The 24903-nt window shown below is 42.4% G+C and overlaps 1 protein-coding gene across 3 annotated transcripts in view; it reads left to right on the top strand.

Annotated features, from left to right (window-relative positions):
- Positions 1–1425: 1425 nt before the first annotated feature.
- Positions 1426–24903, top strand: part of LOC136873933 (uncharacterized) — a 223359-nt gene continuing 199881 nt past the window's right edge. For all 3 annotated transcript variants that reach the window (XM_067147296.2, XM_067147295.2, XM_067147294.2), the window contains exon 1: positions 1426–2517. In XM_067147296.2, the coding sequence (XP_067003397.2) occupies positions 2199–2517 (319 nt within the window). In that variant the 5' untranslated portion in view covers positions 1426–2198. The remainder of the gene's footprint in view (positions 2518–24903) is intronic.

The following is a 24903-nucleotide window of genomic DNA, read 5'->3' as shown; positions in this document are numbered from 1 at the left end:
GCAGTACGTTAGTAGGCTATGACGGTTACTGCAATGTAAGTACCTAAGAAGAAAATCCACAGCCTGTTTCCAGTCATTTAACCGGGTCAGGAATGGAACGAATGAACCCCCCATCTAGCAACGAGGATAGGAATTGAGCCGGCTGCCGAAGCCTCTGAGGCAATGATTAAGGATTGACAGATGGAATGAAGTTACAGTGGAGAGTGTTGCTGGAATGAAAAATGACAGGGAAAACCGGAGTACCCGGAGAAAAACCTGCTCCGCCTCCGCTTTGTTCAGCACAAATCTCACATGGAGTGACCGGAAATGTTAGTACCTAAATAAAATAAAAAAATAACAGAAGTATGAAAATTAGGATCGAATGATAAAATATACAAGAACATAGTATACATAATAGAAACCACAAGAAAAAAAGATATTGCAATTTTTCGACATTTTTACAGAATAGATGATTCCAGATTAACAAAAAAGATTTACAAGTACCTTTGGGACAAAAAGGCAACAACTAGCTGGATTCAAGAACTAAAGAAAGATTTAGAAAGAAATAATATAACAGAAGAAGTAACTATGGACAGAGAGATTTTTAGAAAGAGGGTAGTAAGTATGGAAGGATTCCAAGGAAGACTGAACAAGAAACGTGGTGCAAAGTGGTCCGAGGACAGAAAGAAACAGCATAGAAAGGATGAAAGAATATTGGGAAGAACGGAAGAGAAAACAACAAAGTATGAAGAAATGAATTGAAATTGGCACGTGGTCCATAGCAGGCCTCATCGGAAAGAAGAAGAAGAAGAAAATAAAACCATCTTATACACTATGCTTGCCTGCTGCCAATTATTGATGGATACAGTACTTTTGTATCCATCTCTTGGGACAGGCCAGAGTAAAGTGTAGCTTCCACCGAAGTCCCAGTCTCATCCATGGCTGTGACAATATGGAAGCTGCTGGGGTATGGGTGGTGCTGAGTAATGACATTCAGAGCACGACTAGTGCATCAGAGTGTTATGAAAGGTGTTGCTCATACTGTAGGGTCAGTCGTGCTGCAATAGCACTTTCTGACCCAGTGAGGAAAGCAATGGCAAACTACCTCATTCCTCGTCTTGCCTAGTACGCCTCATTTTGGTGCTGTCATTGGTTTTTGCGGTTTCCTTATAACCGCATAACCTTTGGTGGTGCTATTTGAGGATCCAACCAGCCTCTGGGCTGATGACCTAACAGACAGATACACTATGCACGTAGAAGTTCTACAAAATAACGACTCGAAATTATCATTTCCATAGGATGAATTCGGGAGTATTGTGCCATGTGCAGTTCCGTTGTCTTGGAAAAGAACAGTGTGTTAGTACGCGCCTGCGTAGAGTGAGTTTGTGCTGTACCGTAGTTCCTCTCGCTGAGCGCCGCGCCGGACTCTCGCAGTGACAGCGGGAAATGACAAGTGTGAGCGTCTTGTTGGCTAAGTTCAGTTGTAGTGTTACGGCAAACAATTGCTGACAGCCGTTACAGCTCACATTCCAAGTTCGATGTGATTACTACGTGTTAAGTGCTCCTTCAAGAAACCGTGCTCCACTGCTGTCTAAATCCAATAGCTTTTTAGTTAATGGCGTTAAGTAAGAAACCACTGATTTCTTAGACATTATACGACAGCACATTTTTATCGTGCCTAGAGAAAACTCATGTTAAAACTGAAGTTTTGTCCTTCACTATAAATAAACGTTTTTACTGTTTAGAGATTAATTCAGCTTACTAAATAGTCTTTCAATTATCAACAAACGTTCGAAAGAAACTCTCTTGTTGGTGGTGAAAACTTCTTGGGGAATGTGTTAAATTTTAGTAGGCTGACTTATTGACCGAGTTTAATAAACGTTCTGTAGTGAAGTTGAAGAAGGAAGCGTTTGATTCGTTGGTTAACGATTCATTCTTTTTAAGAAATAGAATCATATTCGTGCCACTATTTATTATATGATAAGTGTATGCTGATAATTCAATATTTTTAAAGCTAGAAAACGGTGAAAAATTTGATTTGTTTTGTGTTCTTTAGTTTGGAGGATTTCTGTAATATACCGGCAACTTAACTCTTCTAGGATGTATGTTTAACTTGGGAGATAGGAGTTTATAATGTTACAGAAGGATCCTCATATCGGTCACATTAATGTTCCACATTAAGCATAAGGAAAGGAAACTGCTCGTTAATTGCCGACGCCATGTCTGGATCAGTGACTGCAGTATCTGAGGTAAATTACGACACGGATGTAGAGAGAGAGGATGAAGATGAAGATGAAGATGAGGACGAGGACTCCGATAGTTCTGATGTAGACGATCTAGCCTTAAGACAAGCCGTGTCCCCAACGGAAGTGAAAGTGGAGAATTCAAGTAACGTACACATCGGATCTCGTTTCAACTACAACGCTCCCGTCACCATCAACCAGTACGTAAACGTTCACAAGTCAAACGAAGACGTAAAGGATGATCTTCAGAACCACGCCATCAAAGCGCCCGCCTATGTCAGCGGCTTCAATAAAGGTGAGTCACATCATGTGCTTCTCTGCACGAACCAGTAACAATCCTCTTTGTGTTTTGTTCTCGTTAAATCCCGTGTCTTGAGAAAGTTCCTGGCAGTCAATGATCCAGATTCCTTTTTCGCCTTGTATACAGCAGTACATGCGATCCTCTATATCCGAAATACCGGCCTGCTTCTATTTAATGCAGTGTTTCCTAGACTTTCCCAGCTGCCCCCACCTCCACCTCTTTGTAATCTCTGTAAATCCCTTGATCCCTATTCTACTATACCATTTTCCCCCCTCAGAAACCCATGCATTTAAGAATAATGTAGAAGAAACGAGAGAAGCCGGATTGACTAGCTCAGACGGTAGAGCGCTGGTTTTCGCTCCAAGTTGGCAGGTTCGAAACTAGCTCAGTGCGGTGGTATTTGAAGGTGCTCAAATACCCCAGCCTCGAGTCGGTATATTTACCCGCATGTAAAATAACATCTCCGGGGAAAAAAAATCCGACACCTCGGCTTCTCCGGAAACCGTAAGAGTAACTACGTGATATGAATACGTTGCACCGACATACACGTAGTGTAGTTCGAGCCCAGCAGCACGGCCGGGTAGCTCAGACGATGGAGCGCTGGCCTTATGAGTCCGACTTGGCAGTCCGGTGGTATTTGAAGGTGTTCAAAGATGTCAGCTTCGTGCCGTGAAAGAACTCCTGTAGATCAAATAGCCAACTCCCCGATATCTCCAAAAAACTCTGTTTTTTTAGAATTAATTGATTTTACGCTGCACCGACACAGACAGGAGTTATGGTGACAATGGGATCGAACAGGGCTAGGAGTGGGAAGGAAATGGCCATGGCCTTACCTCATGTACAGCCCCAGCATTAGCCTGGCGTGAAAATGGGAAACCACTGAAAACCATCTTCAGGACTGTCAACAGTGGGGTTCGAAACCACTATCTCCCGAGTGCAAGCTCATCTCTGACCGTACGGCCAACTCGCTCGGTTCTCTGAAAACCGTAAAAGAGTGGGACGTAAAACCATTATTATTATTATTATTATTATTATTATTATTATTATTATTATTATTATTATTATTATTATCATTCGAACCCACCATCTCCCGAATGAAAGTCAACAGCTACGTGACCAAAGCCACCTCTTTCGGTGAGAGGGGTTTTCAAATTTGAAAATTCAAAACGGTAGACTGTAGAAGCCTAATTATTTTTAACAAAAAATAGGGTATGTGGCTGAAATAAGAATATAAGTAAAATTGAAATATTTAAAAAGAAATAATAACAATAATCGACCACTTTCTCCCACACCTGTCGGGTCGCGGGTGCAAATTGTGTCGCACCTATGGATGTGGCCCTGTCTTACGACCGGATGCCCTTCCTGACGTCAACTATGTGTGAGAGATGTAATCAGTGTTTCTGTAGTAGTTGGTAGTGTTTTGTGTTGTCTGAATATGAAGAGGAGAGTTTTAGGACAAACACAAACATCCTTCGCATTTAAAATTCGTGTTAGCATCGACTAACATTCATCGCTAATGAATGTCAGAATGTTTAGTCGATTTGACCGACTACGAGGAAGGGCTAGATTCCAGTTTCAATTCCTTCAAAGAGAAAGAGTACATGAAGAATCGATCAGTTTAGATTCTTTGGTCGGATGTGCTATCACTAAGGTTCGGAAGTTTTTGACCTAAAAAAGTACGAAATATGCAAGCAAATAGCCAATTAGCTTAATATGACCGATAAAAGGTAAAGTATGACTTATGGAATTTAGCGATAGGTAGAAAATATGAGAGTATTACTAATATTAAACGACTTAAGTACCGGTACCATAAAGTACACAGTGCACTCGTGTCTTCATCTCGTGGTGGTGCAGCTCCTTTCAGGCACACACCAATGGAGGTCAGTTGCATGTACAATTTCAACCACATATCAGCCCTCCTGGCTTTCATAAATTTCTGGCAGTATCGGGCATCGAATCCAGGCCTCTGAGGAGGCAGCTAACAGCGCTAACCGTGATTAGTGGTAATACAGCAGATAGATTAAACCATGCAAACTGACAGAGCCACAGTACCTACGTTAAAACTTTCAATATGAATACACATTAAATCGCTTTACTGCCGCTACCTTTACTTCAGACGCTTTACCGAAGAGAATAGTTCCGTCAGTGGGCCTACTGAAGATCTCTTTGCCGAACTCTTTCATGTCATTTCTTAATTTTACGTCTTCAGTACATTTCACGTTAGATATAATGGGATTCACTACAGTACTTTGGGTCGATGACCTTAGATGTTAAGCCCCTTTAAACAACAAGCATCATCATCATCATCATCATCATCATCATCATCTGTAGTATTGAAGTGCAGTATCCAGTATTCGGGAGATAGTAGGTTCGAACCCCACTGTCGGCAGCCCTGAAAATGGTTTTCCGTGGTTTCCCATTTTCACACCAGGCAAATGCTGGGGCTGTACCTTAATTAAGGCCACGGCCGCATCCTTCCAACTCCTAGCCCTTTCCTGTCCCACCTTCGCCATAAGACCTATATGTGTCGGTGCGACGTAAAGCAACTAGCAAAAAAAAAAAAAAATGTATAGAAGTGTGACCAATCTGTTGGAATTCGTTGGTGGTGCAAGGGAAAGAGGGCTGTAACTGGACACATCAAGGATGAACTGGGCCAGAGAAAGGATGGAATTTCCTTGTTTGCTAATTGCTTCCCAGTTAAATATATCCACTGAAGTGACATCCTTCCCAATGAGAGACGTCTGCTCAGCAGCTCTTTTACGGAATTAGATCTTCTAAACCTGCTACCTGTCTATTCCGGGAAAAGAAAGAAAACTATGTGTTCGAAACTCGACGTAGATAACATGTAGGCCTATCATATTAAAAAGACGCATCAGTTAAAGCAAAAATGCTCAAAATATAACCAAATATGATTTTATATAATTTAAATGAGCAAAATATAAGCGAAACAATTAAAACGGCCGAAATATGCATTTGTAAGTAACATAATTTTGCTTTAAATGGGATCATTCACACTTATTTTTCAGTTTTCTGGTAAAATGAGCTCAGGAAGTATATTTTCCTCTTATGTGTGATCGATTATTATCTAAGATTTCTGAATGAAATGAAAAATGTAATGAACTCTATATGTTTTACATCCCCTGGCAACACGAAAAGCCTTCTCCTGATCAAGGAAAGGGCTTTCGGTGTCGCAATACAAGCAGGTAGACGGATTATGACCCATTTCACGACAGCTATTTCCTTCTTTCTGACATTCCTTTCTCCTTACAGTAGCCTCCCAAGGTTTGCTTAAACAAGTGCACTCGTCTCTTAACTTGCTGGTCGTCTATTGCAGTGTTTTACCAGATTAAACTGTAAAAATGCCTAAAGATAAGAGCTCTAGGTCTTTTTTAATTAAACAGTGGATATCAGGCAATAGTGACTATACAAGTGACGGTGATGTAGTGTACTGTCAAGTGTGCGACAAGAGTGTAAAATGTGATAAAATATGTTATTTGCTTTACGTCCCACTAACTACTTTTTAAGGTCTTCAAAATGTGATAAAAAAATTTCAACTTGAACAGCATTCGAAAACAACTTCACATCTCATATCAAAAGAGCAGAGTAAGAATACGCAACAGATACTTTTAACCGACGTGAAAACACGGTTGGTACATTTTCTGCTGATAATTGTAAGACTTTTTTGTATGCAGCAACATTCCACTGCATAAACTGAATAGTCCACATCTACGCTTGTTTCTTGAAAACTATTGTGCTAGGAAGAACTATTTACTTTCACTGCATGCTTCTGTCGTTGATTCGATATGATCTGACATAGGAGGGAATTGTGCCTGGAGATTGGTAGATGAAACAACCGATTCGTGTGGTCGCTACATTGCGAATTTCTTCTTCTTCATCTTCTTTATCTGTTTACCCGCCAGGGTCGGTTTCTCCCTCGGACTCAGCGAGGGATCCCACCTCTACCGCTTCAAGGGCAGTGTCCTGAGCTTCAGACTCTGGGTCGGGGGATACAACTGGGGAGGATGACCAGTACCTCGCCCAGGCGGTCTCACCTGCTATGCTCAACAGGGGCCTTACGGGGGGGGGGATATGAAAATTGGAAGGGATAGACGAGGAAGAGGGAAGGAAGTGGCCGAGGCCTTAAGTTAGGTACCATTCGGGCATCTGCCTGTAGGAGAAGTGGGAAATCACGGAAAACCACTTCCAGGATGGCTGAGGTAGAAATCGAACTCACTTCTACTCAGTTGACCTCCCGAGGCTGAGTGGACCCCGTTCCAGCCCTCGTGCTACTTCTCAAATTTCGTGGCAGAGCCGGGAATCGAACCCGGACCTCCGGGGGTGGCAGCTAATCACACTAACTACTACACCACAGAGGCGGACCATTGCGAATTTCATAGTGGGAAATTATGTTCGGAAGAAGCCGACAAACCTCATTTACTTTCGTGCAAAGTGCTAGAAAAAACCAGCCACGCTACAGTTGCAAGATTTGTTAGCGATTCCCTGAGAGTTCTGTGGCCTACTGAATCGGAGAGTGATTGTTACAAATGGCGCCTTTTAGTCACAGATGCAGTTTCGTATATGTTGAAAGGTGGTCCATTCTCTTCGAGTATTTTTCCCAAATATCATCCATGTCACATGTTTGGCCTATGGATTGCATCGTATTGCAGAAGAGGTATGTACCCTCTTTCCATCTGTCAACAAAGTAATTCCAAGTTGGAAAAAACTGTTCCTAAAAGCTCCGGCTCGTGTACAGTTGTATAAAACTCATCTGCCTCAGGTTTCTCTTCCACCGGCACCTGTTTTCACAAGATGGGGAACTTGGTTATCCGCACTATCGTTCTACCAGGAGAACTTTAATCAAGTGAAAGATGTAGTTAAAAGAATTGAAGATAGTCATGTACTGCGTGTGTTCGTGAAGCAAAGTGCGCATTTGAATCTGAACCTGTATATAATGATATCAGTTTCATCCATGTGTATTACTCGTCACTTTCGAAGGCGATTAACGGCCTAGAAACTCGTGGTGCATCCCTACACGAGTCCCTTCAGTTAATTCAAAACGCCATCAGTTCTTTAAATGGTGTCCCTGGTGAAACTGGAGAAAAAGTTAAAAGGAAAATCAGTGCAGCGTTGGACTCAAACCCAGGATTGAAGAAGATTCAATCCATAAGCAACTACATAAGTGGAATCAGGCAGTCTTTGCCGGAATAATGTTCCGAGCGGTCAGTGCCAGTATACAAGTATTGCCCAGTTACGTCCGTCGATGTAGAACGATCATTTTCAGCGTATAAATTAATTCTGTCCGACAACAGAAAGTTATTGACCCCTAAAAATAGTGAAAAACTCTTGATAACCTACTCCCATGCAACATTTTACAAGGAATGAAACATGTTTGTTAGTTTAACACCGAGTTAAAATTAAATAATAAGTTTGGTAAGTGTATTTTGTTTTGTCTATAGTGCATATTTTCAACATTTTTAGTGCATATTTTTGGAGTTTTTTGCATATGAATCCGGGCCCTAGTGATTACTCTCCAATGTACATACTTACTTGTCCGAAACATTTCTCTGTTAGCTTTGTCGTAAGTGTCATATTTCTCACATCATAAGCCTATCCTTCATACGCTTTGTAACTGGCGTTAAGCCAGTATCTGAATAATCGCAGCCCAAAATTCTCCAAACCATAGGGTCTCTCTTACAAACTCAGAATGAGCGCGCACGGTGTATGTACTCTGCGCTACGGCAGCTGCCTCAGCCGAGCTTATGTCGCGCACGGCCGCCCTGCTTTAAGCGTGTATACTAGACTTAACTAAAGTTGGCGTCTGACAGGTAAGGTTGGAGGGAGGAGCATTGCACGTGCCATTTCACGATGTTGCCACATTCAAGCATTCTTTTCTACATGCTCTTACCCCTCTCTTCCGGCTCACTTGTTCCCTCTTTCATTCTGACTGCTGTGATCTGCTGTAGACTACCTGGCCAGGTGGTGTCGTCCCATTTGCGATCACTCTTATACAAACAATCAGGTTCTTATCAGTGACAATGACAGGTTTGGCAACTCCCAGAAAGACGAGCTGCCCTGAAGTTTTATCTCCATGGCAACCGCAGTCGCCCCTCCCTCGTTTCCATGGCAATCACACAGCCACTCCCTTTATCCCGCCCCGGCAGGCAGTAAACGGACCTCCCTCTAAGAAATGTCACACACCAACTCTTATTATTAGCAGTATACACAATCTTATATGAAATCTTACCTTATAAAATATGCTGGAAGTGTCGTCCTCCATAACGAGGGAATTCATAAAGAGTATTAGGATTTTCTGCATACCAATAGCGAGAGTTATGACTAAGGCTCGGATGTTTAGGAAAAGTCATATTTTTTTCTTTGTCTCTATTTTCTTGCCTGATTGGATTTTGGTGCAAATCAGGTGATTATCGTCACAATTAAGTGATGTTTAATTGTCATATAAATGCATATTTTGGTTATTTCTTTTCATAAGGTCATATTTTGAGCTATTTTCGTAGAAACGTCGTATTTCGGTCATAATTCGGCGGTTTGACGACAGCTGTAGCTGTGCAAAATCATCTTCAACTTATCGAATGCTAACTAGTAGCCTATTCACAAAACTGTTTCTCGTTATCACATCTGAAGTTAATAGAAGTGGAATACTCTGCTTCTTTTATCAACATTGCGCAGGAATTGTTTTCCAACAGTTTGTCAGAAGTCAGGCGTATATTAAGTCACTTTGGAATTATATCGAGTGTAATTACTCGTTTAGAAGCTGCTATCTTAGACATTCATGCAAGTATTGCAATTGTGGGAAGTGTGGAACTTTCAGTACAACAATCACATGGACATTTAAAATGTTGTGTGATCTGATAATTTTAGCGAATTTAGCATTTTATAGGTACCTATGTATTCATAAAGCCGGCCCCGTGGTGTAGGGATAGCGTGTCTGCCTCTCACCCGGAGGTCCCGGGTTCGATTCGCGGCCAGGTCAGGGATTTTTACCTGGACCTGAGGGCTGGTTCGAGGTCCACTCAGCCTACGTGATTAGAATTGAGGAGCTATCTGACGGTGAGATAGCGGCGCCGGTCTAGAAAGCCAAGAATAACGGCCGAGAGGATTCGTCGTGCTGACCACACGACACCTCGTAATCTGCAGTCCTTCGGACTGAGCAGCGGTCGGTTGGTAGGCCAAGGCCCTTCAAGGGCTGTAGTGCCATGGGGTTTGGTTTGGTTTATGTATTCATAAATGTTTGATAAGTGAATGACGGACAATAGACTGAATAACTGCTAAACATGTATATTCAGAAAAATAATATGAAAGTAAGAATAAAGAATTTAGTTAACAAATATGTATCAAAGGAATTGCGTTTGTATTTATAACTTATTTTAAAACTGTCATATTTAGATTAATCATTTTCGGGTCATATTTTTTAATTTTTACGTCATATTTCGTCACTTTTGAGGTCATATTTGCTTGCTTGTTTGGGCTATTTTTAGGTCTTAAACATCCGAGCCCTAGTTATGACTGTTCACATGACCATTTAGATGAAACCAGGCCTCATACTAAAAAGAACACAAGCTCTGGGTCGAATAAACGATCATTCGATGATCATAGTATCTCACTCTTATGGCTGGATCAGCAAGTTTTAAACAATGGGCCCGTGTAGCTCCGTCTGAGTTTATAAAAGAGACCCTATGGTTTGGAGAAATACAACGCGATGATTTATTTTGGGCTGCGATTATTCAGATACTGGCTTAACACCAGTTACAAAGCGTATGAAGGACAGGCTTATGATGTGAGAAATATGACACTTACGGCAAAGCTACCATAGAAATGTTTCGGACAAGTAAGTATGTACGTTCGAGAGTGGTCACTAGGGCCTGGATTCATATGCAATAAAAAAACTCCAAAGATATGCGCTAAAAACATGCACGAAAACATGCACTATAAACAAAACAAAATACACTTACCAAACGTATTATAGTGATTTATTCGGTGACCGCTGAAGATTCGCGCCAATGTCATCTTAGCTTTTCATCTGTCAAAGCTGTTCGTGTGCGCGCATGTTTTTTATTGAGCACTGAGCCAGGAGTTTAGAATTTATTTACAATTGCGTGAATCTATGCTCATGAAATTGTCGAGCCGACTCGAACTTAAAATAACTATTTTTTTTTTTTGCTAGGGGCTTTACGTCGCACCGACACAGATAGGTCTTATGGCGACGATGGGATAGGAAAGGCCTAGGAGTTGGAAGGAAGCGGCCGTGGCCTTAATTAAGGTACAGCCCCAGCATTTGCCTGGTGTGAAAATGGGAAACCACGGAAAACCATCTTCAGGGCTGCCGATAGTGGGATTCGAACCTGCTATCTCCCGGATGCAAGCTCACAGCCGCGCGCCTCTAAGCGCACGGCCAACTCGCCCGGTAAAATAACTATTAGATACGACAATACGGTGTTGCAATGATAACTGTTGCACCATTTTAACAGCTGAGATTCAGACTGGCGACTGATGCTAGGTCGAAAACGTGCACGCTTCTCCCGTAAGGTCTCGGAGAGTAGAAACGCCGCTGAACGGTCTGAGTTTATAAGTGAGACCTTATAGATTATTTACGTCTAAAACGCTTGTGGCTTTGTCGCAAAGAGCCTAACCTCTATTTTTCCTCGAATAGGAAAGCTATCCTCGAAACATGGCAGTAGATGAAGATGTCACGTGCAGTTATTTTGGAAATTCTCCCTCATCTGACAAATTAGAAATACATTAATAAATACACAACATTTTACACACTGAGATTACTAAACAATGCCAGACAAACAATCATTGAGTGAACTGACGAAAAAGAGAATTTCATCATCATCATCATCATCATCTGTTTACCCTCCAGGTTCGGCTTTTCCCTCGGACTCAGCGAGGGATCCCACCTCTACCGCCTCAAGGGCAGTGTCCTGGAGCTTCAGACTCTTGGTCGGGGGATACAACTGGGGAGAATGACCAGTACCTCGCCCAGGCGGCCTCACCTGCTATGCTGAACAGGGGCCTTGTGGAGGGATGGGGAGATTGGAAGGGATAGACAAGGAAGAGGGAAGGAAGCGGCCTTGGCCTTAAGTTAGGTACCATCCCGGCATTCGCCTGGAGGAGAAGTGGGAAACCACGGAAAACCACTTCCAGGATGGCTGAGGTGGGAATCGAACCCACCTCTACTCAGTAGACCTCCCGAGGCTGAGTGGACCCCGTTCCAGCCCTCGTACCACTTTTCAAATTTTCGTGGCAGAGCCGGGAATCGAACCCGGACCTCCAGGGGTGGCAGCTAATCACGCCAACCACTACACCACAGAGGCGGACAAAGAGAATTTGAAAACTTTAAAGTTGATTTTCTCCGTTTCATTAAACTGTAACGTAACAGCTTCATCCATTAAGGTCTTCAATTAAGGCCCTGTTTTAGCCATACAGGTATGTCATAAATCTGTGCAGTCGACTCATGCGTCCTATTCTCTCTCGCGGTACAAGCTCTTGATGTTTTTTTAGATTTAATGCAATTTTGCAGGATTCTCTCATTCTCTATTAAAGGTAGTAGGGCCATTAGAAATATTGAGACTTGCAGTATTTCATTCCCCATAAAATTCAAGAATTTCCTCATTCAATTAGTATATTCTTTGCCTTGATTTCCAATTTGTTTTATGTCGCACCGACACAGTTAGGTCTTATGGCGACGATGGGGTAGGAAAAGGCTAGGAGTGGGGAGGATGCGGCCGTGGCCTTAATTAAGGTACAGCCCCAGCATTTGCCTGGTGTGAAAATGAGAAATCACGGAAAACCATAAGGTACAGCCCCTGCCTTTGCCTGGTGTGAAAAATGAGAAACCACGGAAAACCATTCTTAGGCCTGCTGACAGTGGGGTGCGAACCCACTATCTCCCAAATGCAAGCTCACAGCTGCGCGACCCTAATCGCACGGCCACTTGCTCGGTTTTTGTTAGGAGCATCGTTCTAGAATAACCAGTCCTGTTTTTTCTTTCTTTCTTAATCTGCTTACCCTCCAGGGTTGGTTTTCCCTCGGACTAAGCGAGGGATCCCACCTCTACCACCTCAAGGGCAGTGTGCTGGAGCGTGAGACATTGGGTCGGGGTATACGACTGGGGAGGATGACCAGTATCTCGCCCAGGCGGCCTCACCTGCTATGCTGAACAGGGGCCATGGTGGCGAATGGGAAGATTGGGAAGGAAGCGGCCGTGGCCTTAAGTTAGGTACCATCCCGGCATTTGCCTGGAGAAGTGGGAAACCACGGAAAACCACTTCCAGGATGGCTGAAGTGGGAATCGAACCCACCTCTATTCAGTTGACCTCCCGAGGCTGAGTGGATCCCGTTCCAGCCCTTGCACCACTTATCAAATTTCGTGCCAGAGCGGGGAATCGAATCCGGGCCTCCGGGGGTGGCAGCTAATCACACTAACCACTACACCACAGAGGCGGATCGTTTAAATTTTACTATGTTATAATCACCCTGTTTGTGACATGCCCATGTTGATAGATTTATATTTTCAAAACCACCCGACTAGAATACTGTGGTTCAAAATAACGTGTAATATTCATTCCTTAAGATGGTAGCAATGCCATAACAGTTATAGCTGTACAGGTTTCAGTATTCAGTTCGGAATTCAGGTTTAGTTGTGTGAGTAGGCCTATTCATACTGAATTACTTTGATCTCTGTTTCTAGCATTTGACATCATCTCTGTAGCAATGTAACGAGAGCTAAAGAAGTTATCTTGAGAGAATATGGAGCACGAGTTGTATTTATTTCTAACTATTTAGCGAATGCCGGCCCTGCGGTGTAGGAGTAGCGTGCCTGCCTCTTACCCGAAGGCCCCGGGTTTGATTCCCGGCCAGGTCCGGGATTTTTACCTGTGCCTGAGGGCTGGTTCGAGGTCTACTCAGCATACGCGATTACAATTGAGGAGCCATCTGACAGTGAGATGGCAGCTCCAGTCTAGAAAGTAAAAAATAACGGCACCTCGTAATATGCAGACCTTCGGGTTGAGCAGCGGTCGCTTGGTAGGCCATGGCCCTTCGGGGCTGTTGAGCCATGGGGTTTGGTTTATTTAGCGAATAACTACAACCTAAAATAATAATGAAAATGAATAAATGTTAAACAAATTAAAGACGTAGGTCTTTACAGCCCGCCTCTGTGGTGTAGTGGTTATTGTGATTAGCTGCCACCCCCGGAGGCCCCGGTTCGATTCTCGGTCCTGCCACGAAGTTTGAAAAAGTGGTACGAGGGCTGGAACGGAGTCCACTCAGCCTCGAGAGGTCAACTGAGTAAAGGAGGGTTCGATTCTCACCTCAGCCGTCCTCGAAGTGGTTTTACGTGGTTTCCCTCCAGGCAAATGCCGGGATGGTACCTAAGTTAAGGCCAGGGCCGCTTCCTTCCCTCTTCCTTGTCTATCCCTTTAGGTCTTCCCTTTCCCCCACAAGGCCCCTGTTAAGCATAGCAGGTGAGGCTACCTGGGCGAGGTTCTGATCCTCCTCTTCAATTGTATCCCGGACCCAAAGTCTCACGGTCCATGACACTGACCTTGAGCCGGTAGAGGTGGGATCCCTCCCTGAGTCCGAGGGAAAGCCCAACCCTGGAGGGTAAACTGATTACGAAAGAAAGAAAGAAAGAAAGAAAGAAAGAAAGAAAGAAAGAAAGAAAGAAAGAAAGAAAGAAAGAACGAAAGAAATAAATAAAGAAAGAAGATTAAAGACGTAGGTATTTACAGTACGTGTATGACTTATTGAGAGAACAATACTTTCAACACGGAAGTATAATGTTTCGGCTGTTGACTCCATCAGAATAACCGAGTTATATCCATCTGACTGTGCGCTCTATAGTCAATTGTATTATTGAATACAGCTGAAAGAATCCAGTTTCAGTGCGCTGTTCTGATGATTAGCATTAAAACAAGAGCAAATAGATATAATGCCAGTGTTAAAATGAAAACGGCACAATTGTTGTGATAGGCAGTGACTGGTTACAATACCTGATATTCTTATACCACATTGATCACCGATTCATGAAATAAATAGTCAGTGTAACATGTCCTTTTGCCCCATAACTACTAAACCGATAACATTAACATTTTCAGATGTCAATTAAGTAAGCCATTGGACCAAAGTTATAAAACTCAGTTACAGTACTTCCTAAATTAGACAAACTTCCCTTTTCAAACCTTATTTAAAATATTAAGAAATGCACTGATATTACCTAAACCATAAATACCACGTCATTTTAGTGCATTAAACCTACAACAGGTGCTAAAAGCAGTTCAGAGTTCAAGCTAGAAATGTACATAAACTTAGCAATTTTAACGTTGACGAGATAGCGCTTTCCCATTCAATTTAACAGTCCTGTTTGATGTGGGTTTTTTTTTCAACTCATTAGTGTAACGGTTAGCATTATTAATTGCCGTACTCAGGGGTGCGGATTCGATTTCCAGTACTGCCAGAAATTTAAGATTGGTAGGAGAGCTGGCATGTGGTTAAATAGCTACATGCAGCTCACCTCCATTGGGCGTGTGCCTGAAAATAGCCGCACGAACACCAATTCGTCAGGCTACTTGGTTGAATGCACAGCCTAGTGGCCTTCGGTTCAGAGGGCCCCGGGTCCGATTTCAAGCTAGGGATTTTAATTTTAAATATTGAATTCCCTTCTTCTGTCCCCAATATTCCTGCAAATTATATACCACAGTACCACACACTACACTGTCCTCCGGGGCAGTTTCCCATACCGCCTCAAGGGCAGTGTCCTGGAGCTTGAGACATTCGGTCGTGGGATAAAACTGGGGAGGAGGACCAGTGCCTCGCCCAGGCGGTCTCACCTGCTATGCTGAATGGGGCATTGTGAGGGGATGGGAAGATTGGAAGGGATAGACAAGAAAGAGGAAAGGAAGCGGCCGCGGCCGTGGCCTTAAGTTAGGTACCATCCCGGCATTTGCCTGGAAGAGAAGGGGGAAGCCACGGAAAACCACTTCGAGGATGGCTGAGGAGGGAATTGAACCTCCCTCTATTCAGTTGACCTCACGAGGCTGAGTGGACCTCGTTCCAGTCCTTGTACACGCACGCACATTAATGGTGTCCCGACATAAACAATCAACGCTCCCCCACTCCAGTACTGAAAAGGAGGGGAGAGAGTAAAGGGATAGTGTTGAAGGCCACTCCAGTACAGAAAAGGAGGGGAAGGGAATGAACAGGTAGTGCTGAATACACAGTGTGTGTATTCCGGCGTTATACAGTAACATTGTAATACGATGGCTCCTATCCTATCACAGGTGAATCGAGGACGTATTATTGGCATGTGGGAGGCTCGCATGGCCCCCAAGCAATAGCACAAGCAATACCATGCAGTCTTAGACAGTTTGGAGATGGATAGAAATATGACAAGAACGAGGTGAAGAAGGATTGGTAGACCCGATATAACGCAGCTACAAAATATTCCTGACTAGTATAAAATACTTTTCGGTTAAAAACCTCCTTTACCTCTTAATACTGTAATCGTCAGAGTAGGTTACTTTTTCATTTTTTAATGTTAAAATGCTATTTGTTCGGGGCGTCGACCTATAGAGTTATTTTGCCCCTACTTGCACAATATATGAACTTGCATGTAATTGGAATAGCGGAAGTGTTGAGTGTTGAATGTGAGAAACGTTAAGGGCGACACAAACACGCAGTCCCCAGGCCAGGGATATAATCATTTACAATTAAAACCCCCTGACCCGGCCGCGAATCGAACCCGGGGCGGCCGGACGCGTTGCCCCCTACACCGCGGGGCCGGACGAGTAGGTAACTCAATGCTGTACTTCAATACATCCGCCATTGTGCCCATTTCGATCACAACGAAGTCTTGTAGCGGGCTGTCTGCATGCAGTCCATGCAGCAATGCGTTAAGCGAGAAGGTGAGTCATTGTGCCTTCGACTCTACCCCTCACTCCCTTCCCCCATGTTTTTTACTGGATTGGTCTTCAACACTACCCCTTCACTCTCTCCCCTTCTTTTCAGTACTGGAGTGGGGCAGTGTTGATTGTTCATGTCGGGACACCATTAATGTGCACGTCTGTACCACTTTTAAAAATTTCGTGGAAGAGCCGGGAATCGAACCCGGGCCCCCGGGGGTGGCAGCTAATCACACTAACCACTACACCACAGAGGCGGACATTATTATTATTATTATTATTATTATTATTATTATTATTATTACCGTGTTTTTGTAGATTACAGAGGTGAAAGAGGGTGCGGACATGAATCGGTCGATACAAGACAATCAGAAGATTAATTTTAAAACTTTAAAACTATAGTTATATTTTCTTTCTCTGCTGTTCTTGGTTTCTTTGGTATGTCGAATTTTAACAATTCAGGTACAAAAGTCCATAAGATGGGATAACAATTTTGAAAGTTAATTAACAACTTTGAGCTTGAAGCTCCCTAATTATATACTAGTGTCCAAAAGTTAAACATAATCGCTAAACGAGGCCATACCGCCTGATAGGAATGTCAGACGGACTGCTGAACAAACGGAAGCTGAATCACACACCATATGTCACACAACTTGTCAAAAAAAAAAAATACTGTGTCAGAAAGGTTCTGATAGCTAAGGTACACTTTTGACAACAACTAACAAAACTTGGCAATGTCTTCCACAACAAAATATGCTCTTTAATAGGGCGTATGGTTACCCCTAACGGCCACACATACTTCGCAGCGACGTGGCATGTTGTCTATCAGATGGTCCAAGAACTCTTGTAGCAGTCGATCCCATTCCTCCGAAAGGGCAATGCGAAGGTCTTGGAGAGTCCTTGGTGGAGGCTGACGGGATGAAATTCGCCTCCCCAATGCATCCCAGGCATGTTCTACGGGATTCTGATCCGCAGACCCCGCTGGCCAGTCCATGCTATGAATATCTTCCCCAGCTAGAAATTCATCCACCAGAGCAGCGCGGTGCGGTCGGGCATTATCGTCCATTAAGAGGAAGTCTGGACCAACCGCACCTCTGAAGAGTCGAACATGTGGTTTCAGTACCTCATCCCTGTATCTCCGAGCGTTAACAGTGTTCCTCGGACCACCCATGAAGATGTGCAGGTCCGTACGGCCATTCAAAATCATGCCGCCCCACACCATGACGCCACCACCACCATACTTGTCCCGTTCCACGATGTTCCTGTGGTTGTATCGGCTACCCGGTTCTCTCCAGATTAATGTGTGACGGGGATCGTTCTGCAAACTGAAGCGGGATTCATCTATGAAGAACACATGCTCCATTCATTCATGGTCCAGTTTCGATGTTGACGGCTCCACAGTAAACGGACCCATCTCTGTGCTGGAGTGAGCGGGGCGCACAGCGCTGGACGTCGGGCAAACAGCCCTGCTGTTCTGAGCCTCCGGTACACGGTTTGCCGGGAAACGGCAACCCCTGAGACGGCTGCAAGCTCCGCCGACAATTGTCTTGCAGGTGCACTCCGATTTCGTCGGGCGATTAAGGCCTGATATAGGTCCTGCTGAGGGGTGGTTACCCTTGATCGGCCTGGTACTGGCCTATGACTAACATATCCTGTGTCTCAAAATCGTCCCCAAAGCCTGGAAATGACACTTTGTGGTACATTCAAGAATACGGCGACTTCGGCCTGTGTCTGGCCTACTTCCAGGCGGCCGAGTATTCTACCCTGCAAAACAGGGTCCAAATGGCATCGTTGTGCCATTATGTTGTCACGTTTACCACGAGGCTACACTCCGCACACTATAACAGGGCAAACACGACTGAGGGAATATGGGGCGCAGGCACTGGCTGTGTTTACCTTGCGGTTACGCCGCTAGTCAAAGCAGGGAACACTCCTTTCCTATACAGAGCGAACACGTAAGTTCGGTAGGTGCATATATCGTGCGATTTGCGGTCTATTTCCTGTTGCCCTGCTTACTCGTAACTTATGCTTAACTTTTGGACACTAGTGTACATTCTTCATGAGCGCTGCGGCTCCTTTCAACAAACAATCAAGGAGACGGATCTCAAAATGTCTTTTACACCAGTAGTAGGAACATAGTATTCAAATGTACACTCTTAACTGAGTACCTTTGCTCCATCAATTTATCTAGGAGACTGTTTTCCAAACATTACACCTTTCCAGCCTTCCAAAGGCACAATTCAACATTTACTTAAACATCTCTACATTAGTATAAAGAGCGTCCATGTTCTATAATATTTACCTTTAACTTCCAGGCCTTTCAAAGGAGCAACCTACATTTTACAAATTCGAGGAGTATTCACTGTCTAGTATGCTCAACTGTCTAACGTCTTAACATAAAAGGAATGAAATCGAATTTCACAGGGGTATTGAATACCCCCAGCCTCTGTGGTTCAGACGGCAGCGCGTCGGCCTCTCACCGCTGGATACCGTGGTTCAAATCCCGGTCATTCCATGTGAGATTTGTACTGGACAAAGCGGAGGCGGGACAGGTTTTTCTCTGGGTACTCCGGTTTTCTCTGTCATCTTTCATTCCAGCAACACTCTCCTTTCTCATTTCGTTGCATCTATCATTCATTAATATATCACTTTGGAAGTGGCGACCCCATCGTAATAATAGCCTGTATATGATTCATTCATTACATCCCTGACCCGGTCACTGACTGGAAAACATGTTGTAGGTTTTCATTTTCATTTTCATTGAATACCCATTCTACCGGGCCTTTGTGAAGAACAATAGGTTAAAGTAACTGGCCCAAAACATCAAAATGGTGTGGAGGCGGACACTTGCGCTCCTTGAAATTTGCAACGAAAAGCTTAAAACCCTATTTGGGCTCATGGCCCGAAGTTACAAAAGCTAATTCTACGGAGAAAATATTTAAGTTACATAGGTCACAAATAGAAAACGGTTACAAAGTCATAGTCATCTCAAAATCAAGTTGATAGGGAACACGAAAGGGTAGCGCACTCTCTGATTACGTTTAAGTTTCTTTTGTTTGTTTGTTTGTTTGTTTGAGATTTACATTAGAAGTGTGAAATTTACATTTTAGAAAATTGAAGTTACATTATTAAAGATTGGAAACCTTCCACTCGAGCTAGCTGTCAAAAAACTATCACTAAATTAAACCAGGGCTGCCATTACCTTGAGCTGTTGGACTACTCGATGATGGACGAGGCACCCCGTCTCCTTTATAAACACACACACTAGACTGGAGCGATGAAGAAAGACAACCTGGTCGAAAATGTGCCAGTTATTATACCCGAGAGGAAGGTTCCAGAAAACTCTGAGCTAAGGCCCGACCCACCCCAATTCTAATTGGTTGATCAAATAAATACCAGAAGCGTTTGATTAGAGGAAAAATCAATATACAAAATGTTCTATTGGCCAAAATCTTAAGTTGGCGGGAAGAGACAAAAGTGTAGTAAACTTTAACATACCAAAACCAAAGAATAATCAATTCAGTGTAGTAAAGCTTAAAATAAAAAAAAGGACTTTAGAATATTAATAAAATCGTAAGGTGCAGAGAAATGTGACGTAAGTCATTAACGATGATTGCTGACAAATTTAGTTGTACCTCTTTTCTCCGTTCAAAACCACAACAAAATTGCTCATATCGTAAATCCCCATGAATATTTCATTACGCTTATTTTAACCATGACTTATTCACTATTCTCACATCAAGATATGACCTAAACCGACTGAAACAGAAAATAATCTGAATTTGGCCAAATATGGACTTATGTCACTCTTCTATGTGATTTTCGAAATGATAATAATAATAATAATAATAATAATAATAATAATAATAATAATAATAATAAGTAGAGGACCCGTGCTGCTCCGCGGCATTCATTATAAATACGACAGGTAACTCGTCTTGATATGCCAGGCAAAGTCGTATTGTTTTTCCTGCCTTTTTCAATGGTTTTATGAGCGTTTTATAAGAAGCACGTTATGGTATGTCGCAGTTCGTAATCAGAATTCATCCATTCTGATGTGTCTGTTTCATAAAAATCTATCCATATATTCGATTTTTTAAATCCTGCATTTCTTGATGTAAAGCTTGGTATTGTGTCATAGAAGGCAATGGTATTTTTAATCCCAGTTCGCTATATAGAACGGTTGTTTTTTGACCTCATAGGTTAATCTCGAAGGAGCACTTTTTGCCAGGCAGAGAACTTTTTAAGATACATGGCCTTCGCTCTTTATGGTGTAGCTAGGTGTTTCCAGATAATGTTTAAGGCGTATGTCAGGATGGGGCCTGTTTTTACGTAGACTTTTTTCTCTTAGCTGCATGTAAGTTATTATGAACACTCTGCCATCTGTTGAATATATTTGGAAGCTGGGAAACGTTAGAGAATCAAAGAGTACCTAGCAGGGAATAGTATTCTTCCGCGATCAGAGTAAGTGTATACTGTCTGGCTTGACAGGCAGTAATCTAACATGACAATGTCATTACTAAGGATGAAAATCACATGTATCAGAATCTTATAAATAAAGTTGTAGGGGGCCCGCTGTCTGTAATCTCGTTTGTTTTGCCAATTTTTCAGACATTTATCCGTTTTAGGTCAACTAAAGACCGAATCGGTGGTTTTTATTTTTCGTGTCTGTTTGTTTGTTTGTTTGTCTGTTCCACCATCACGGCAAAACGGCTAGATAGATTTCAACCAAACTTCACATTTGGAGTATACTCACCCCGAGGAAGGTTTCTATATGCATTGCATTTTAAAATCTTTGATTAGACGGGGGGGGGGGGGTTTATAGGGAAACCAGAACGGTTTTCCTCCATTTTCTCTTATACTATTGATTTCCTGTAAACTCCGTGGACCGTATGTGAAACGTCTCTTCATTATAAACAACTTTCGTTATGTTCATAATTTACCTTACTATTCAAACGACGGAGAAATTTACTATTTTCTGCGGGTATCATGGTCTGCGTGTGTGACCGACAGACCGACAACGAACCTACAGGTTACCATGGCAACGCCTCTGACTGCTTGCCAGCAGGGAAGTAACGTATTGCCATTTTCCTCATCATACCTTTAAATTCATGGTTGTTCCTTAGGCAGAAGGCAAGAGAGGGCGTCAATCGGCCATTCTGCGGGATATTGGCGGAATATCGTTGGAGTTTATAAACGTCCTCGAATAGCTTAAGTAATAACACCATTAGTCATCTTATCTGTTGACCTAAGAATGCCTGCGCCTAAATTTCTCCTCTGTTACCTCTTTCTTATATCCATAACTCACACCAACATAATCTATTGAGGGGCATTTGATTTTCCAATACATTCACTTGGTATTTACATACTTGTCGTCATCCAGCTGTCCTCAGTTTTAATCCATTTTATATTAATTTCAACTTTCTTTACTGAATTATTTTCTTCCTTAATTACACCGTATGTATGCGAGTGCTAATCCCGAAAGCTTGACACTCTTTCCTTTGAGAAAATATTATAAGCTATGCAAATGTATAATTTTCGGCCCCGGAAAATATCGAATATCGAAATATGGATGCAATTTTAACGACGGTGCACACCTTCGTTTCGGGATAATTGGTAGCTATATCTGTAAGTCTTATCACAAATCAGAAAGCACAATCGCCTTTCATTTTGGAGAGATCTACAACTTTGGTCCTATGACTTTTTATCGTATTTCTATTCCTTATACGTTCAATAGAGCTGTATTTCTCGATTTCAAGTTAATTTTGTACTTTCACACGTACATGTTAACATTAATTTGGCAGACTTATAGGAAAGATAGAATCATGACATTCGGCAACAGTGGCAATGTGATAGCCAAATTTTAGGATTCTATCCGTCACATGAGTATCACAAATATAAAGTAGTATGCGAAAACTGTACAAAATTTCACACCCAATGATTCTAACTCAATCTAACCCATGAATATAGGAGATACGAGAAGATGTCACGGGACCAACCATGTAGAACACTGAAATAGGCGTCTGATGGTGAGGTCCGTTTGCAGATATGTCGCAGAGGTCTGCACTTCTAGAGTGTGTCTGTACATTGACTATTTTGGCGACATTTCTGTACAGTTATCCATTTCAGGTGTAATAATGATCATCTGCATATTTTTAGCTTTGGTGTCTGTTTTTCTGTTTGTCTGTTTGTCTATAACTTGGAAACTACTGGATATATTTCCACCAAAATTCATATTTAGAATCCACCTGTCCTTGGGTAGGTTTCAGGGCAAATATTGTTTCTAAATCCATGAAATGACTGGGGGTTTATACGAAACCGAAACCGTGATTTTTCACTCCCACAAAATATACACAACCAAACGTAATAGAAATCTACCTGCCTTAATGGAAATTACTTTTTAAACCTTTTTTCTCATGTGCATCATTTCGGTAAGAGGATTTATAAGGGAGATATCATTAACCGGACTTAACTTAAGAACGGGCGCGTGTTGAGCGTATTCCTTACAACTTGAAAACTATTGAAGATATTTGAACCAAACTTTATATTTAGCATCCACCTTTCCAAAGGTAGATTTTAAAGGTCAATAGCATTTCCTGTTCCTGGAATGGACTGGCGGTTTATAGGGAACCGAAATGGTGAATTTACTCTTTCACAATATATACAGTACATGACCAACCTGACTGGAAATCGACCAAATTTGTTGGAAATCCATTTCTAAAACTTTTTTCATGTGTATTTTTTCGACAGAAAGATTAATAAGGGAGGTATCATGAATGGTCGGTTTTGCAGGGTAAGTCCAGCAGACATAGACCAAAAGGTGTACGTGGAGCAGATTCTTTATCTATCTATATAAGTAAAATCCTAACGACTGTGTGCCTGTAGATTGACTATTTTGGCGAAATGTTCGCACAGATACGCGTTTAAGGGGTAATAATAACAACCATTTGCATATTTTTTGGTTTAGTTTTCTGAAAGTCCTAATTTTAACCCTCCTCGCCCAAAATCCACAATGCGGCATAATCTGCCAGACGAACAAGAAAACAGAAATTTGGCAAAATTATACATTTTAGTCTGTAACGGACAGAACATTTCCAAGAGCTTTAAATTTTTAACTTTTTTTCCCCGAAGAATATCGAAATATGGAGGCAATTTTAATGATGGTGCAGATCTTCGCGAAGTCCTGTCACATAAGGGAAGGCACAATCTCCGTTCAATTTGGAGTGATCTATTTCTCGATGTTAAGTAAATTTGGACTTTTCACATGCATAATTCATACTTTCAGTCACTTATAAGAAAGATAGAATCATCAAACCTTACACGAAAATTGGCCCACCCTGTAGCCACATGTGAGCCAAATGCTGTGTATGTAGCTGTCACATAATTATCTGAAAAGTAATGCAATGTGAGATAATCTTACACAAATTTTACCCTATTCAACGTTTCTAACTCAATCTGACCCACGAATAGATCAGATATCATACGACCAGCCATTTAGGCCGCTAAATCTGACGTCTTATGGTACAATCCTTTGTCGATGTGACGTACCGTTTTTCAGCAGTTAATCTGTAAATGAAGGTCTGCAATATTTTAATTATGCATATACTTTCGTATGTCGATCTATATATATTCACTGATGTCGTCTTGTAGCGATCGAGAAGGGGCGTGTCTTCTATTGTAATCAGTACTCCCCACACCGACTTTGACTGGCAGTAGGAATGGGGTCCTTTTCCAACACCTGTGTAACTGGCATTAGTAAGGAAGGCCTACCATTGTAGTGAATAATTCACTTCTCGATTTGACTTGCAGAAGGCAAAATTCCCCTACCCGATTGTGTTTGGCTGTAGGCAAGGGTACCCGCACTTATAAACAAATGTATCCATCTAAAATGTGACTGGTATTAGACATAGTGGCCTGCTATTTTGATGGAAACTCACCAACTTGGTGTGACTGGTAGTAAGCTGGCTGGCTGTAGGAAAAGGGGCCTGTCATTATAATTATAACTGCACAACTCAATTTCGACTGGTAGTAGGGAAGTTGCCAAACATTCTAATGAAAACTGTAATCTGTTTGGAAGTACGAAAGGGGGCTTGCCATTGTAACGAAAACTCCCAAATCGATTGTGACCGCGCAGTAGGCGATGGGGCCTGCAATTATAATGAAAACTTCCCAACTCGATTGTAAATGGCAGTAGGCAAGTGAGCCTGTCGTTATCATCACAAATCCGTAACAAGCACTTTACATTGGAAACACCGTATTGGGAACCTCCCTATGCTGTTTCTCGGTTAACGCTTAGAGACATGCCATTTTAAAACAATCTTATTTACTGTATGTACAGTATTTACTTCGATATTCGAATACAATGTAGAATACCGTAGCGAAGCACGGGTACATTTGCTAGTATTAATTAAAGTGTTACCGGGCGAGTTGGCCGTGCGCGTAGAGGCGCGCGGCTGTG

The sequence above is a fragment of the Anabrus simplex genome, chromosome 5 (assembly GCF_040414725.1).
Source record: "Anabrus simplex isolate iqAnaSimp1 chromosome 5, ASM4041472v1, whole genome shotgun sequence".
Classification (NCBI taxonomy): Eukaryota; Metazoa; Arthropoda; class Insecta; order Orthoptera; family Tettigoniidae; genus Anabrus; species Anabrus simplex.
Note: the sequence above shows the minus strand (reverse complement) of the source record. Positions and strands in the feature narration are given on the sequence as shown.